We start from the raw sequence: 16,585 nt of genomic DNA on the forward strand, positions 1-16,585 counted from the left end.
CTGGATAGATGCTGGTTATACTCGACGACTTCTCGTCTCGATCCTCACGGTCGACTCTTCCGCCGAGTTGCTTCGATGTCTGGTTTTCGCGCTTGCGCATGCGCGGTTTCTCGATTCTATTGAGTCTTCTGCTCAAGAGCAGCGGCTAGCCTGTGTATACTTGCAGCTCGAGAGAACTTCTTTTCTTTCTCTTTTTTGTTTCCTCTTTTTTTTCTTTTGGAGGGAATTTTAATTGTGCCACTGAATATATAGGTCGATTCAAACAGAAACTATGGAAACCAGGAGAGACGAAGATACTTTCGAGAAAGCCGGATTTGATCAAGGATAAAATATGCTTTTTCCGTTATCTTTTTCTTATATCGTTGCATAAAGTTTGTGTTTTCTCTAAAATCTCTAGAATCGTTTAATTTTTGAATAAATATTTTTAATAATCGTTTATTATAATAATCGTAACTTTTATGATTTTTTCGGATCTTGATTAGATTTTTTGTGAGGTTAGAATCGTAATGTCGATGAAAAGAAAATTGTATATTTTTATTCATGTATAAAGAATGTTGTTTTTGAATGACTGATATATACTATAAATTATTATTATAAAATAATATTTGTTACTAAATTCTACAAATTTAATAATATTTAATAATATTAAATCGAATAATTTAATTTTTCAGTTTAAATAAGCATTATAATTAAGATATTCATAGACTCATGAATAAAAATATATTTTTCAAGATAAAAGGTAGGCAAATAGACTTCCTTATTCTATATCATAATTTTTCTCACTCAATATTTTTAATCGTCCAGTCAAATTTAATAAAATTATATAGTTTAGATTGCAAATAATCGGTTTTATTTCCAGGTTTCTTGAAGTTCGATCAGTGCTTGAATCCGCGACGCAGAAAACGCATGCTTACGCAACGATCGCTTACTTATTTAATAAAACAAAGTTACGACTAGTATCGAGCAGTAATAGCACGCTCCAGGGAATGCTACTGTTGTTCACCCGTCCAATGGCGAGAGAAGTTGACACAGCCGCTCGTTTATCCACCAGGCGTGAACGAGTCTACCACGTGTATGCAAAAGTTCTCTCGGAGTCCTTGCATAGTACGCATCGAGAACCAGGACACCTCAAAGGCTAATAATCTATGCGTAGTGGACAGTTACGAGCCGGTGTTATTCGAACCGTACCTTTCGGTTTTAACCTATGTTAATCCAACATTTGGCCCAACTGTCTCTCGACTAACGGTCATACGTTGACTTAGGTCTGGTGTCTAACGAGGCCAACCTTATGTCCAAGTTGTTATTTTATAAGATATATTTCTGTTCACGAATTATGGATTAGATAATAAATTTTATAAGAAATTGTGAGTTTATGTTATAACTATGAAAGGCAATGTTTACTGGCTGTTAATATTATAAGGAAAATTGATTATGATTATACTATTGTTGTTACTAAAATAGATATGAGTATACGTAAGTATTTTATGAATAGTAATAATGACATGAGAATAAAAGTAAATAGTTGAAACTATAATTAACTAACTGTATTGATAAGTAGTTTCATTATATACCTTTGTTTATAAGTATGTGGATTTTGCTGGTAATTTTAACATTGGAATTACCAAACCAAAATTATGTTTTTGCAATTATTAATTGCAAAATATACTTTCGATAAAAATTAATGATTTCATAACATTCTTTAAATAAATGTTGTGGTTAAGAAAAATGTCCACATATTTATAAACTAATAAATATCTACTGACTTATAAACAGAAGCATGTCTATATTAAACATTACAGTCATTGAAAAATCTGAAAGCAGAAGACTGAAGTGGTTAGTAGAAACTCTAGTCCAAGGAGAATGATGATATGCGATCACGCAACCGCGGATACTCTCGTTCGCCCACAAGGTACTAACTGCGCGGCGAGTTAAAGCGGAAGTAGCGTTGAAAGGACGCGTTCGATTCGCGTACACCCACCATGACTATCCTAACACGTTAGGACAAAATTTAGAACCATTCAAAAACGTTTTAAGACTTTCACGACTCGAGTTAATGCAATCATTTTAACTTCAAACTTCCTATATTCTGCCAGCATTAAAATTAGAGGTCAAAAAACAACTGTGCAACTAAAATCCTACATTGATCTTTCAAAAATGTTTCATAAATATATTATTAACATCTATATTTCAATCAATAATTGCAACTTCGAAAAATATGTCAATTTCAATAAATATTCTTTTTCGATTGAAATTCGAATTCTTAAATTGCAGCGATTACACTCGAAAATGAAACGAGAAATACGGATCTCGCGAGATACCTCTATCGATTTAAAATCGAGGACATGATTCGAGCGCATAAATTTGACGGAGACACGCCGCAGTTCGATTCACGAAGCAGGTGTAGCTCGGTCTAGGATTCAATCTCTGCCAATGCCCTCCCTCTACCATGCCACTTTCTACTTTCACGTCTGTTCGATATACACAATATCTGCATAATACACGGTTTGGCGAATGCGCATCGAAGAGGATTCGACGTGATCCTGTCGTGAAGAGGAGAGGATGATAAAAAGAAGGTGTTCCAGGAAACACGACCGATCTCTGCTGCATTCAGAAACATTTCTCTATCCTTGCTCTGGCCGCCGATCACGAGAGAGCCGTCTGATCCTTTCTCGCCGCGAGTTTCTTCGAGGCGATGGCCCCTCTACGGGGTGACCCGATCTCTCGAGCGCCGCGACGAACAGGTTAAAGTAGCTCCTGAGGCGTGTGTATGTAAGTAAGCAAGTACTTATGTACGTACGAGCAGCCTACCACTCGGCCTACCAGCCGTATTATTACGTGTCGCTTTGCGGACCTTACGGCTCCCGTGTGCGCGCATGTAACAGGTTCCAGCCGCATGCAATGGTCGGCAAACTGCTCGCGGAAAGAATCGGAAAGAAATGACTTATGTGCGAGTTAATTTGAATCGAATAACGTTCAATTTTGAGAAGATTAACATTGAAGAAAATTTTGAATTTCTTAGTAAAAATTATTTAAAATTTTTCCTATATAAGAATTGATTAAATAATCTTTTTTTTGTTATATATTGAAAGATTTATAACAATGATAATATTATAGAATGACAACTGAGATATAATATTGAATTTTGTTTAACGCTAGGCTTTCATTTAGAAAACATAAATTAATGAATAATACGTAATACTCAATATTCTCTCTCTACATTCCCGTTGTCACAACAAATACCACAGTTCGACCGCAATTTCTATGATTCATGTACCAATTTATATTCTTTCAGCGCTTGGTCAAGAGGATTTTTAAACCTACCCCCAATGGATACCATTGACAGAGTTTGAAAAGTACTATAGTGGAAGGGTTGCACAACGCATATGGTTAATATTGACGAAGTCAAGTCCCAATGAAAAGCCAAGATTGAAAAGCAGAAGGTATACAGCCGACTGTACTCTTCTACCTGAATATTTCTTCCTGAGGAAAAAAAAGATTGATCGGGAACCGAGAAGGGAGCTACGACAAATTAACTACGCACGATCCTGAGAGATAGCCGATATCGGTACCAGAGTATAGCGGATCCTGTGTACTGGAAGGCATGTGTGTGTTGTACCGTGCAAGTCGGTCCTTATACGGGTCTCGACACGAAGTTGGCTCTCCCTCGAGCAAAAAGAACCCTTCATGCCTTGGCACGACTTCGTACCACGTTTTCGATGGACCGTCGAATACGCATGATACCGTGCATCCTGTGTTTCTATTTTTGAAACTATGGCTAATAATGGATATTCGAATTTCAACTTTGAAATGATTCGAAATTTTAAGACCATGAAGATTTAAAGTAGTGATTTCGAATATATATTTTCGTCATTTGAAATGATTGGAAATGAATTCCATCAGTAACTATGGCCGATTGAATATTATTACCAGTCTTGGATGCAAAGTGCGAATAGTTCGAGCCTCGAGCTACGTAGATTCTAGGAAGAATCTAGTGGTAATCGCCACGATGGAATATTCAACTTTTGAACGATGATCGAATTGATTATGGATAAGATCAATGTCGAACAGTGATGACCTATATAATTCTATGGACTCGCTTCTTTATTACAAGCCACCGCAGTAGAAGAAGCTGATCGAAGCTCTTTCGAACCCATTAATTACCTCTAGCGTCACAATAGCTACCTGCACCTTCTAGGCAGGTAAGCTTCGACTAATACTCGACTTTCTTGTTCCTTCGAATCATCAACACGCGATTCTCTGGTCAAAGATCAACGCTAGTATATGATCTCTAACATTATAGGGTAAGAGAAGTTAATACTATACTATGATCGGACTAAATGCATACGTATTTCTAATATTCTGGTTAGCACTTGCATATTGGCTTCTTGGATTCACAAATTAAAGTTTTGAAAGTCACATTTTTTTGGAGAAATCCGAATCTGAAAAAATGCACCGTGTGAAATGTTGGAAATAATTTAAGAGAAAGATAAACCGCGCATAAAATCGTAGCAATTAATCAAATGGTTTTTTACGTCCAATGCAATAAAATATCGAGGATGTCGATTGAAAAGGCTCGCAAAAATGGCGGAACATCTGCCGGCAGGGAGCAATGATTTTCGAGAAGAGCGATTCGCGATTAAAAATGACGCATTCGTGGCGAGGTACTCGTTTAATTACCGATGCTCGTTCCAGCGTGGGTTCTCCGGCTTCGTTGCACCGCCACGGGCCCGATCCCGGTCCGCCCACCCGCATCCGCCACACTGGCCTACGTGGAAAGGTGCGATAAACACACCTTTGTAAGAGTACGTAGTACGTAACCGCTGTCCACCGATCTGCGTCGCTCTTTAGCTCCGCGTTTTTTCCGTATACCATTCGACTTTCGCCGTTTAACGCGGTACTTGATCCTTTTCACTCGATATTCAACAAACAATATTGAATCTGAACTGAAATTGAATGGAGATAGATAAAATAGATTATTTTATAAAAAAAATATTCTCTTATAAAGTTTCCTCTCACGTAAGAAATTTATAATTTTTTTATAGAATTTCCTTTGGTATAAAAATTTAAGATTCCTTTGAAAAGTTCCCTTTGACAATTTCCCTTTAATAAGAGAATTTCATTTTAAGTTCTTTTATAGATTTTCTTTTAGGATACAAATTTCACTTTCAAACATTACCAATTACATTATTAAAATCTCTCTTTATTGAAAGATCTTTATTTTTTTTTGGATAGAATTTAATGATCGAAAAAATTCCAAAGTTTTCTTCGGTTCAAAGAAATTTCAAAAGCTCTCTTATAAAATTCTTAAAAGAATTTCGATTTAAAGTTCTTCCTCCCTCTCTCCCTCGAAAGAGTTTCATTTTAGTGTTCCCTCATAGACGAGTTATTTATAGAGTTTAATTATAGATGGACAGTAGCAGAAAGGTTTCGAGCGAATGAAAACAATGCGTGATTACACTTCGAACGCAAAAGTGTGAAAAGTATTTATAGCGTGGCGGGCACGATGTCGGACAGCATGCCGAAGGGCCCGATGAGAGGAAATTATTCGCGTTACTTCGAGCTCTCTGCCGACGCATTAGGTACAATTGGATGCGTGGGCAATGTTAAACGTTAAATCGTTCGTCACGATAGGAGACGATGCGACGAGATTGCTCGCCCACGTACGAATTTCCTGCGGCACCGATCCGGTGTACTTTATTCGGGTCTAGGTAGAGGAGGATCACCGGCCGATCAATGGCGATTAAACGGTGGTCGTTACGGTGTCTCGTTTCTACCGAGTTGAAATTGCTCCTGCAGAATCGTCCGTATCGATGACCGTGAATTGAAATAAAATTGGTGTTCTACTACGTGTACACTTACTACGAAAGAAGGGAAAATACAGAAAGATGTTTAATCGAGTATCTTTTGTTCCTGTGATTTCACGTTGATTAAAGATATTTTATTTTATACGATAAATGATAGTTATTGAGACGATAAATTTTTAAAACTATGCTTTCGATTCGTTAATCAAAATTCGTTAAAAGAACAGTTGAATAATAAATTATTCATTGATTTAATATTGTTTCAATATCACTTCTCATATGACATTTCCGATATACTCCAAAGCTATATTCGATAATCAAAAATAAAAAAAGTATATTCAAATCATTTATACATCTATAAATATCAAAAAAAAAATATTATTCTATATTTCTATTATAGATTCCAAATAATAAAATGGATTAAACAATACTCGTGTAACTTCAATTTAAATTAATACAATTTCTCCAAACAAAGCAAGTGATCTAATACTTTCGATTGCCAATGCACATCTTCGTTAATTATCGCGCGAGTACACGTTAAAACAAACGATACTCGTTGTACTTCACACGAAACCGGCCGTGTTTCCTCTGTATGGTGTTACAGTACAAAGAACGAAGATAATATTTCGGGGCACGAATTTACAGAAATTTACGACCGGTTCTTTCCTCTCTCTCTCTCTCTTTCTCTCTCTCTCGACTCCAGGCCCTATCTTCCGAAATGAATCTCCGCCGCGTTGCACCGCCTGTGACCTTAACGCTGGTGAAACCGATTTGATGGATTCGGGGTACGAGGAGATCTGGTGGTAAAAAAAAAAAAAAAAATTTCTATGCCCCACAGAGAAGATTCCACGGCGTCTACGATCTTCCCAGGGCGACTACCTGTCGAGTGACGTGGCTCAGCCGCATTTTTTCCCTCCCCCTTTTCTCGTCATTAACCCCCTCGCGCGGACTCACCCCTTCTGCGGCGAATTCTTTCGTGGAATCCGTACCAACTCCACATTCGAAATTCTTCCCGTCGTGGAATCTTTGTCTTTGTGGAATGAAACGTCTCGTTTCGGCCGGGAGACGGTCGAAAACTCGGTCCTCGAATGCGTTCGACTTTCACGTGTATTAACAGCTCGGCGAGGATAAAAAATAAAAAAACGATGCGTAGAGGAGAAATCTTCGTTGATGGAGATCTTCATTGATATGTTGTAAAACAGGAAATTGAAGCTAAAACGTGTACGTGTTGTCTTTGGACGTGTCCGTGTATACGACGACAAGGAATTAGAATTAAGGAATTTGTTGGCATGTCTGAAAAGATATTTTGCGAGCTATTATAAATTGAAAAAAAGTGTAATCTATCGACTTCAATATCAAAAATAATCAAGACAATTTGCACGAATATTCAATCGACCACTCAATTACATTATATATAGCAACTTTTCGTAACTCTTCTCCAAACGCAGCGTTACGAAACTATTCCAGGATGTGAGATCAAAAGGCACACAATGTTCTTCCTAAACGAGGAATCATTTAACGAGCCACGACAAACATTGAAACCGCGCAAAAATAGAAAGAAGGAGGATAGATAAGTCTTCTTTTTTTAGGGAATAAAAGGCGTGAAAAGTTATTCAAAAATAAAAAAAAAAATACGAAGCAAATGGGCGACGAACGTATATGGTTGCTACGTGTGCCGCATTAATATCTCCCTTCGACCCGTAGGATACTAATTACCATTGCCAAACGCGAGGTTAAAGGCATCGTTACACGTTTCGTGCGCGCGTGTTTCAGGAAGAAATAACACCTCATCGTTTTTAACGTCAACCTTGCGAACGAATACGCTCAGCTCGCGCCGAGGTTGAATTATAACCTCTGAGCACCGTGCGTGCCTGGAGGTTGGCTCGAACGATCCTCGACGGAGGACTTGGAGGAGAGAACGTAGCCGACAGGGGCCGAATTTATTTAAATTCTCGCGAATTACGATCGTTAAACGATTTCTGGTGTCCTCGATCGATAAAAGTATCCTCGCTTAGTAGAAATTCCGCTTCTTTACGATCGTGGGGGCGAGGAGACGATAATTGTCGAAGGGATGGGTAAAAACCCGTGGCGAATTTTTATTTTACTGGGAAATTCGAGTTGTAACGAAGAAAGAATACACCCGAGCCTATCTTTTCTTCATCCTCTTAGCACCGACAATCGGTTAAATTACAGTCTTACCGCTAGTGGAAAATATTTCGCACTATCATAAATTCGAGTTCCTTGACTTGAGATGTCCTTTCAACCTTTCATTCAAAGTCTCAAAATTTTTCTACAAATCCTCTCTCTGAAAGAGATATTAATATTAACTGTTGGTAATTGGTTTCGATACAACGAGATACATACAAAATTCGAAGAAACTTTCGACTGATTCACAGACTACCAGATCTCGCACGAATAATCTCGTGGACCCGGTGAAATACATACCGTGGAATCGGCAGACCAATAACGCGGATACCTAGTCCGCCCACATGGCCACTGCCACAAATCCAAATTTACACACACGTACACTCGATCCTCTGGAACGAGTACGAGTACGTAATTTCGCGTATTCTCGTGGTCCACGGTTGAAACGAACGAAGGCGTCGAGGGGTCGGAAGAGGCAGAAACGAAGAAGGAAACGAGACACCGGTTTTCCAGCGGTGTTGCATTCATGAGGCCGAATGAACGGACGGCCGTTGCACGCTCGAACACGAATTAAGCTTGTCCCCGAGCGTAAACGCGCGGCTACACGGGGCCTGGACGTGTCCGCTCGCGATTTACACTGAATGGCCTCCTGTCACGTGGGTGTATGAACGTCGATACACGCTCGATCGGGACGAATTAAGGCGTCTCACGTCCAATTTCACGGGACGAAGATCTTCTTCCGAGGGATTTCGATTCTTCTTCCCCTCCACGCGTGAAACCTCTGTTTGGTACCCTCGTGGACCTGGCTTTCAGACTTTCACGCCTTCCCTTGTCGACGAGTCCTCATTTGCAATACAATGCACGGGGAAGCGCGTGCGCGACACACGAGGATCGACATCGGATATCTGGTTTGACTCGTGACGACGGCGGCCAGGGATGAGTGACAATGAGGAGAGACAATGATCTTGACGCGAAAAATGTAATTAGAAAGTTTTCTGTATACGTGGACAATCCTTATCCTGTGATCGCGACGATATAATATTTCAGGGGATGACTGGAATTTTGATCAAGAGAATGTTTATATCAATTTTAAATTATGATTATGAAATGCGTAGTATGAAAATGATTAACTACATTTTTTTTTCATTTTTTGTTTCATATTGTATAAAATTGGTTGGAAGATAGGTTCGATTTTATCGTAAGAGAGTATCATATGTCTCCTAATTGATAAATAGATCTGCGGTCTGGACACGTCATTTTCAAAGACCACCTAATGCCTCTACATTATCTCCGTATTTAAAACAATCAAAACAATCTCAGAATATAATCAAACGAATTCTAATCTATACAATTTAGAATTGTACGCCTACCGTCCCTTCGATCGGAGACAGATTGACGTCGCTCGTACAACGCGTTCGTTCCACTACTTTTTATACCCCTCCATTATTTATCGACTTAACAACCTCGATTCCGAATTAATTACAGCGTTATGGGGTATCGTAAAATCCGCGAAAGGACCACCAAAAGCGTGGAAACGTTTACTGGTCGAAGGAAGTGAAGAAAAAAATGGAAGATGAGACGAAGAGAATATTCGTACGCGAAAACCTCTCTCGCAGAGGTACGCGTGCGCTCGCCCACGCTCGCTCCTACACGCCGCGCCGCCGCTCCTTCCACGCACGCTCGTTCGCTCAGACATACTCGCTGCCTCGGTTCATTCAGTCGTTCGAATCCTTCTTTCATTCAAGGCCCGATACACTTCGATCGAGGCACGAGGCCGCCTCGTATAGATAGGCACGCGTGTGCACGTGCACCCGTGACCGTTGAACGAACGAGTGCACGAACTGACTATATCTATATGACAATAATTTGTCCTTCTTTGTGTTATAAGATACAAACACTCGATGAATATTTTTCTAGTTCGATTCTTTCCGCCGAGCGGTTCGAATGATTGCCGCTAGATGGCTCGCCGATTTTACTTTCTCGCAAGTGATTGGCCTGTTTTGCATACATTAATTTTGAATTATAACAAGTATTCAAAAGCAGAGATCGTTTAAGGTTGAATTATCATAGCGAGTCCAGCAGATCATCTTCTCACGATATTATTTTATTTATCTTATTATACAGCTTTTCTTTCGATCGTATCTTTTTTTCTCCGCGTGATAAGCTATCGTAACGAAGTAAATTCCCCTAGCATTTTAAAAAATTCATTATACGATAGGCAGATTTCTAACGATAACGTTAATAACGCGATATCGCGATCACAGAAAAGGGCGTCTCGAAAGTCCAACGTTTACACACTGATTCTCACGGGTTCCCGCGAAAGGGAGTTCGTTTCGCATAAATTAACTCGAGTAATTATGGGGCAATTAAGAGAGGAAGGGCGATAGAGATGGCGTAATTAATTAACACCGTATACGTGCAACGTGAAATTTTCAAACGAATATACCTATCAGCCTATTTAGTCCAGTGATCTAGTTTCTCGTTCCACGATCCCTGCCTCGATTACTCGACTTCTCTTCCTTCTCTCTCGCTTCGTTTAAATAAGAAAACCGTTCGACGTAATTGCGGATTCTTTTTTCTTTTCGCCTCGATAACATCTGCGCCACGTATAACATTTCATACGAGCTCGCGGCACCATTCGATTTCTCGATCGATCGAGACGAAAATCGATCGGCGTTACACGCGCCACGAGGGCGCGCCGCGTGAAAAATCGGGCCACGGAAAAGGGCGTATGGAACAAGGTGGATCGTGTCACGCCGCCGAGCAAATTGCTCCAATGTCCCGTATCGGCCGTGAGATCTATAACAATAACGGTTTCGATTACGTTTTACAACATGTGTACCGTGTTTTATCGCTGGGCGAGGTGTCGGTGCAGGGGGCCCGATAAATGCACCGACAACACAGGTTGGGCAACAACACGGGGCCCGGATCGGCCTGGGGCGAGATTGGTGCAACTGCTCTCGCGAAGGGTAACGAGTAGAAAACGCGAGAGAGGATCGAGACCGCAATACCATTCACGCGAATTGACCGTCCAAATGATGTGTAATTTTCACATAATTAGTCGCCCTCCGGGTATTCCATTATGGAATACACTTGCTCGTTGATTAATTAAATTTTACAATCGGCCAACCTTGCTGTTACGCCTTGATGTACAAATATTTTAATTACGCGAATTTAAGATATTTATTCTTAGGACGAAATAAAAAATTTTCTCCCCTATCTTAGAAGAAACGTAACGGTTAATATATAAAAAAAAAAATGTCCTATTTTATTAAATTATAAACAGTTTCAATTAGACGGAGAGAACAAATAAAGTATGACGGGGATAAAGCTGTTTCTGTGTTCCACGTAATTCAATAATACATAAAAAAGAAACGTTCGAAATTATTCGTAATACACTGTTCACAATTACGCGCGTACAATCTTCTCATTCCTTCCTCCGAGACGAAATATCGCTCGCCTTGAAACAGTGGAAGTTACTTTCACGATTTTCGTCGCAGCGACCCAATTAACGGAACAGGAGAAACCTTTTCACCGATTAACCCCACACTCGATCGAAAATCGCTCTTCTCCAATTTCCAATAAAAATCGAGTCCACTCGTCAATCCTACGTCATCTTCTAAACCAAAACTCTCTCTTTCTCTCTCTCTCTCTCTCTTTCTCTCTGTCCATCGCACAGTCTCTGCAAGTAGAAGACGTATATTCCCACGAAAGAAGAAAAACCCTTGGGATCGGCTCGTTACGATCGGTGGCCGTCGGTGCACGACGACCAACATCACCGACAACCACCACTCAACGCGATTACCATCTCTCCAGGAGCGTGCACGCTCGCCGTCCACCGAGTCTACACGCACTAAGGCCGCTCCTAGGCGTTTTTTCGCCGGAGGATCCTACGTGCTCGAGATCCTGGATCTGACGAGGGCGCTGAAAGCCACGTCCCCGCCAGTTTTATGCGGCCACGATACGTATATACACGCGGCATTGCGTCTACTACGTGTCCCGCATGAAACCGGCCGCGATATGTCCCGATGATCGTCCAGATATCGTCCAGAGCGAATGCGACGTGTTGGACGCGGCGAGCTTATTGCGACGAACGAAGAATCAAAAGAGAAAGTTTGCGCGTATGAATGGAAAAATGATAAATACGGGATTATATCATGCATCGAGAGAGACATTCATCGGGAAGAATGTGTACCTTTTGCATCTTCTATTTAATTTGATCACTTTTAAAGAAGATATACATAGCTCGAAATAGCTTACACTGGGTGTCTCATCATCGACGTGACTATTCTTCCGTAAAATAGGAACGCATAATACTTTGCATTATGATAATATGGACAGAAAATGTTTCTTACAAATTCTGGAAAATTTTTCATATCGTACGCCCTGGCCAACGCTCGTTTTCGGCTTCTCAGAGAGATTCATTGAGTAACGCGGCCCTGTTTCACGCGTTTCAGCCGCGATACGATTTATATACATCGGTTACGCAACGAGCGGTTACGATTCTCGATGTGGAAAGCGCGTCCGGCTGGGAATTACGTCGGAACGACTCGTGGGGACAGTATTCTCTCTCTCTCTTTCTGGACAACGCGTTACGTTCCCGATCTCGAATTCAATGGAGGAGGCTAGTAGAATGATGTACGATAGCGAGAAAAACAGAAGGGAGTTAATTACGATTATCCATAAAAGGAACGAGCAGGAACGTTTTATCTGCATCCGGATGCGGTGCAGATTCGAATGGTGGTCAGGGAAACGAGGAGGTCTTCCCAATAGATGTATTACCAGAGAATATCGTGACGCACGAGATAAACGCGTTTTTTAATGTTGAACAGGGAGGAAGACCCGTGGAGAAAGCACAGTTGGATATTGCATCGGCTCGTAATTAAACTAAACCGACATTTCCTCGCCTCGATGCGGTTACTTTCTCCATCGTGCAGGAAATCGATCGTAAAACTCCGTCATTTACCGTTCTCATCTACCGGAGACGATTTATGCTTCCTCCTCTTGTATTCCCCGTGCAACTCGCGTCGAGGTGGATGCGTGTGTTATTTTTCATATAAATAGCTCGATTGGGAAAATTAATAAGATCGCCAGACGGCGCCAACTACAGATAATGGTTATCGAGGAGTATTGAATAGTCGTGGACGATCCTTTCTTAGGGTGTGCACCGGCTTCTGGTGTGTCTGCACTCCGTTTAACGCCTGTTATCACGCTCGTCGAACAAATACCGATTATCGAACCGGCGCGAAACGATACATATTCTCGTAACGCGAACAACAATACCCTTATATAAATCAAGATACCCGCCTACTGATATTAGTTTTCTGTAAATATAGCCGGTGTGTCATCGATTGCGATCAGATTCGCGATATCATTCAAGAAACGGAAACGACAATTTTTGATCTTTTGAAGTGTTATACCAATACAATGATATAAATTCGCGATAACGTTAATTAAGAATCGAGCTATTCCATTTTTAACAATTTATCTTTCCTTTCAATCTTTTCGCAAAAAAGATCGTTTGATTAATCTACAAAAGATATACTCCATCGATCTGTAATTTATCATTAATTACTGGAAGTAAAAAGAAGATTATTCTGATGATACTCTTTCTCAAAAATTAATTTTCTCGAGAACGAAGTGACGCCTCGTTTCGAGGAATCGCTTTACGAGAGAGATAAGGACAGATAATCAAATATTTGAGCGCGACGATCGTGTCAGTTTCGCGAGGTTCGCGAAAAAGATAAGAGACGACGATTAAACAATACCAGGTGAGCGGTATTATCATTGCCAAAAACGGAGGCTGACGCGGCTTGTGCTTCGGTATATTGCGTACATGCGCCACGCCCCCGCCCTATCCTACGTGCATTACAACCGCGAAGTTCGAATTCGGAAGTCGTGTAGGTGTCTGCTCTGAGTCAGAGATCGGAGTCTTCGCTCTCCGGTTCGATTTCCAATCGCATCCGGCTTGACTTGGTCAGGAATATCCGTGTTCGGTCACCGTGGAATTTTAATAAGGAAAAATGTCCCATCTAGTTAGCGGCGTTCCTGTACGCCCTGGAATTTGCCTTACATTTTATGCGATGCGATTTCGAACGGTAAGAAGCGATAATTTATTACGCGTCCAATCTACGTTTTCTCTTATTACTTAGATAGTGCATTTATGGAAAATTTTAAATTCTGTAAAATTCTGTATAAAACACACGTTTGAAACTTGGAGGATGAATTATAAATTTTCATTTATGCTCCACTTCTTTAATTATGATGAAAGTGTAAATTTGCACAAACATCCGCGATTCATTAATCTATTTCCTTCAATTTCTATCATTTTTGAACGTTGATTCCATTTTTCATTTCACGTAGGATTCGTTAAGTGCGATAAATTCGAAGATACGTACGATTCAATGTTAGTAATTGATCCGTAGAGAAAACTGAACCGGAACGCGTAAAAATTCGTAAAACACTATTAAACATCGTTATGCGACATTAAACATTAATGACAAGATAAGGGGATTCTTTTGTCGTTGAGATTTGATTAATAAATCCGTGGAGGCCACTAACCTTACCTCGTTAGAAATATACGGAACTTTATTACCGATCGTTGGTAAAAATATCAACTTATTCCACTGGCGCGCTTAACATTCGTTCTATGAAATACAAAATTGAATTCGCAAAACAATGATTTCTAAACTTTATTACCTTTTCTTTCTAAGAAGATTTATTGTGCTTACGTGAATAAAAAATGATAAAACTCACCATTGTTGTAAACTTCCGCGTTGACCAACGTTTCCTCGTCATCCGTATCCGGTCCAAGGGACACCGGAGTGTACACGATCGAGTCTCGTGCCCTCATCGTGCCGAATTTTAAACAGACGATTTTTTTCCCTTAGAATACATCCGCGAACGACCTGAAAGAAAAATTACATAATTAGAAAAAAAAATAAATTCGATTTGTTTGTTGTCTCGTAACGTAAGTGTGTCAAAGATGTGTTCGTTATTTATAGTATACTTTCCAAAAGTTCGAGACTCGTAGATAAAGAATAGAAACGGAGAAGTTCGAAGAATTTGAATGGAAGGAAAAAGACGAAATAGCGGTGCATTGACTTACGCGGTAGAATTCAAAGCTTGCGGTGCGGCTGCGCAACTGTGTCGTGACTCAGAATGCCAAATATAGTATTTGTTGGGATTTCTTTGGATTTTTGACGAAAGTATATTGCTACTCTCCACGATTTTTTCCCTCTTTACCGATTAAGTTTAACAAAAACTGATAAATTCCAGGGAGTAAAAGTTGTTCTCTCGCAATACGAATCCGGCTGCCGCCATTGAATCCGTGGACACATTTTATCACATTTATAAAAATAATTTCCGCTTTTATCGATAGTGAATAAATAACATACGGTGAAATTGAAATTGAATATAACTCCCGTCAATCGTAAACCTACTATCCATTTTATGGAAATTATAAATAACGTGCCAGGAACTCGTTAATACCGTTATTCGATATAATATGGGCGCATGTAAGCGTTGCATTACCAAAACGAAGATTTCATCATGCACATACATATTTTATTCGCGAGAACTTCACTCAAACGTTCGCACGATTTGCATATTGGAATGAAATTCTTGGAATTAAAATTATCTTATCCGCTTATCGAGCATAATGATATATGCAATATTTTGCATGTATATGTATATCTTTAACAATAAATTTAAATAAACCGGAAAAACAAATGATTCAAAAGGTTACTAGGAAATTTTTCGAGATAATAAAGATTTAGTTTATTTTTCCCTCTACTTCGATGATCGTGCAAATGTTACGCGTTGTCCCATATGTTCATTCCTATACCATTTCGACCGACATACGCGTCCTTGTACCAAAAATGGCAACCCCTCCAGAATTTAAGTCAAACAAGCCGATCCCTGTTTCACGTTTTGTATATTTAAAATATCTGACACCACAAAGAAAAATTTCGTTATCGAAGATTCACAATATGCGAATTGAGTCGTCTTTGAAATACTTCGTTAATTAATCATCGACTTTTCCAATATAAAATATTCCTTCCAGCGTGTAATGACTGAGTAAGAGACAAGAATGAAGGCAATATTTCTTTTTAGATGCGTTTCTGGATTCTTTCGATCTTACCACACAGCGCAGCGGCGTTTAAGAGGCTTGGAATTTTCTTCATTAATAAACGTATCGAAATGATTCGTTTTTCCCCTAGCAACCGGTTTCCTCGTGGATGCATTCACGAGTCGTCTTCGTATTCGAGATCTATTTCGGGTAGAACGACCGCCGTCGTCTCGACGCACCGGTAGACGTCATTCTTCCAAGATGCGATCACCGAACGAACGCCGCCGTCATTATGTCTAAGAATGTACCGGCTGTCGGTACATGACTCTATTGCAAACAATATCGAACCGTTGCGAAATGCGTAAATCTCAAAGGTTTTCCACGTTGTCCGGATAAGTGAGAAAAAAATTTTCCAAATCAAACTTGAATCGAACTATATATAATTCGTTTAAACATAACATTTCCTTCTTTTTCTTTTCCTCCTCGTTACAATTTATAAGTGCTCTAATGGTAACCGAAAGATTTAGATCGATCGATTATTTCGAAAGAAAAAAAAAAAAAAAAAACA

At 39.8% G+C, this 16,585-nt stretch overlaps 1 protein-coding gene and 2 long non-coding RNA genes across 4 annotated transcripts in view; 2 read left to right on the plus strand and 1 right to left on the minus strand.

Annotated features, from left to right (window-relative positions):
* The window catches only part of LOC102677579 (protein TANC2), a 44,172-nt gene that overhangs the window by 23,687 nt on the left and 3,900 nt on the right, over nucleotides 1–16,585 (minus strand). For both annotated transcript variants that reach the window (XM_006620284.2, XM_006620286.2), the window contains exon 2: nucleotides 14,703–14,854. In XM_006620284.2, the coding sequence (XP_006620347.1) occupies nucleotides 14,703–14,799 (97 nt within the window). In that variant the 5' untranslated portion in view covers nucleotides 14,800–14,854. The remainder of the gene's footprint in view (nucleotides 1–14,702; nucleotides 14,855–16,585) is intronic.
* On the plus strand, nucleotides 39–1,534 carry LOC102677496. Its single transcript, XR_004151136.1, has 2 exons — nucleotides 39–542; nucleotides 860–1,534. It is a non-coding gene; the product is annotated as an uncharacterized LOC102677496 (long non-coding RNA).
* On the plus strand, nucleotides 3,090–4,980 carry LOC116186189. The gene is made up of 2 exons (XR_004151137.1): nucleotides 3,090–4,199; nucleotides 4,301–4,980. It is a non-coding gene; the product is annotated as an uncharacterized LOC116186189 (long non-coding RNA).

This window comes from Apis dorsata, unplaced genomic scaffold, assembly GCF_000469605.1.
Source record: "Apis dorsata unplaced genomic scaffold, Apis dorsata 1.3 scaffold_499, whole genome shotgun sequence".
In the NCBI taxonomy this organism is placed as follows: Eukaryota; Metazoa; Arthropoda; class Insecta; order Hymenoptera; family Apidae; genus Apis; species Apis dorsata.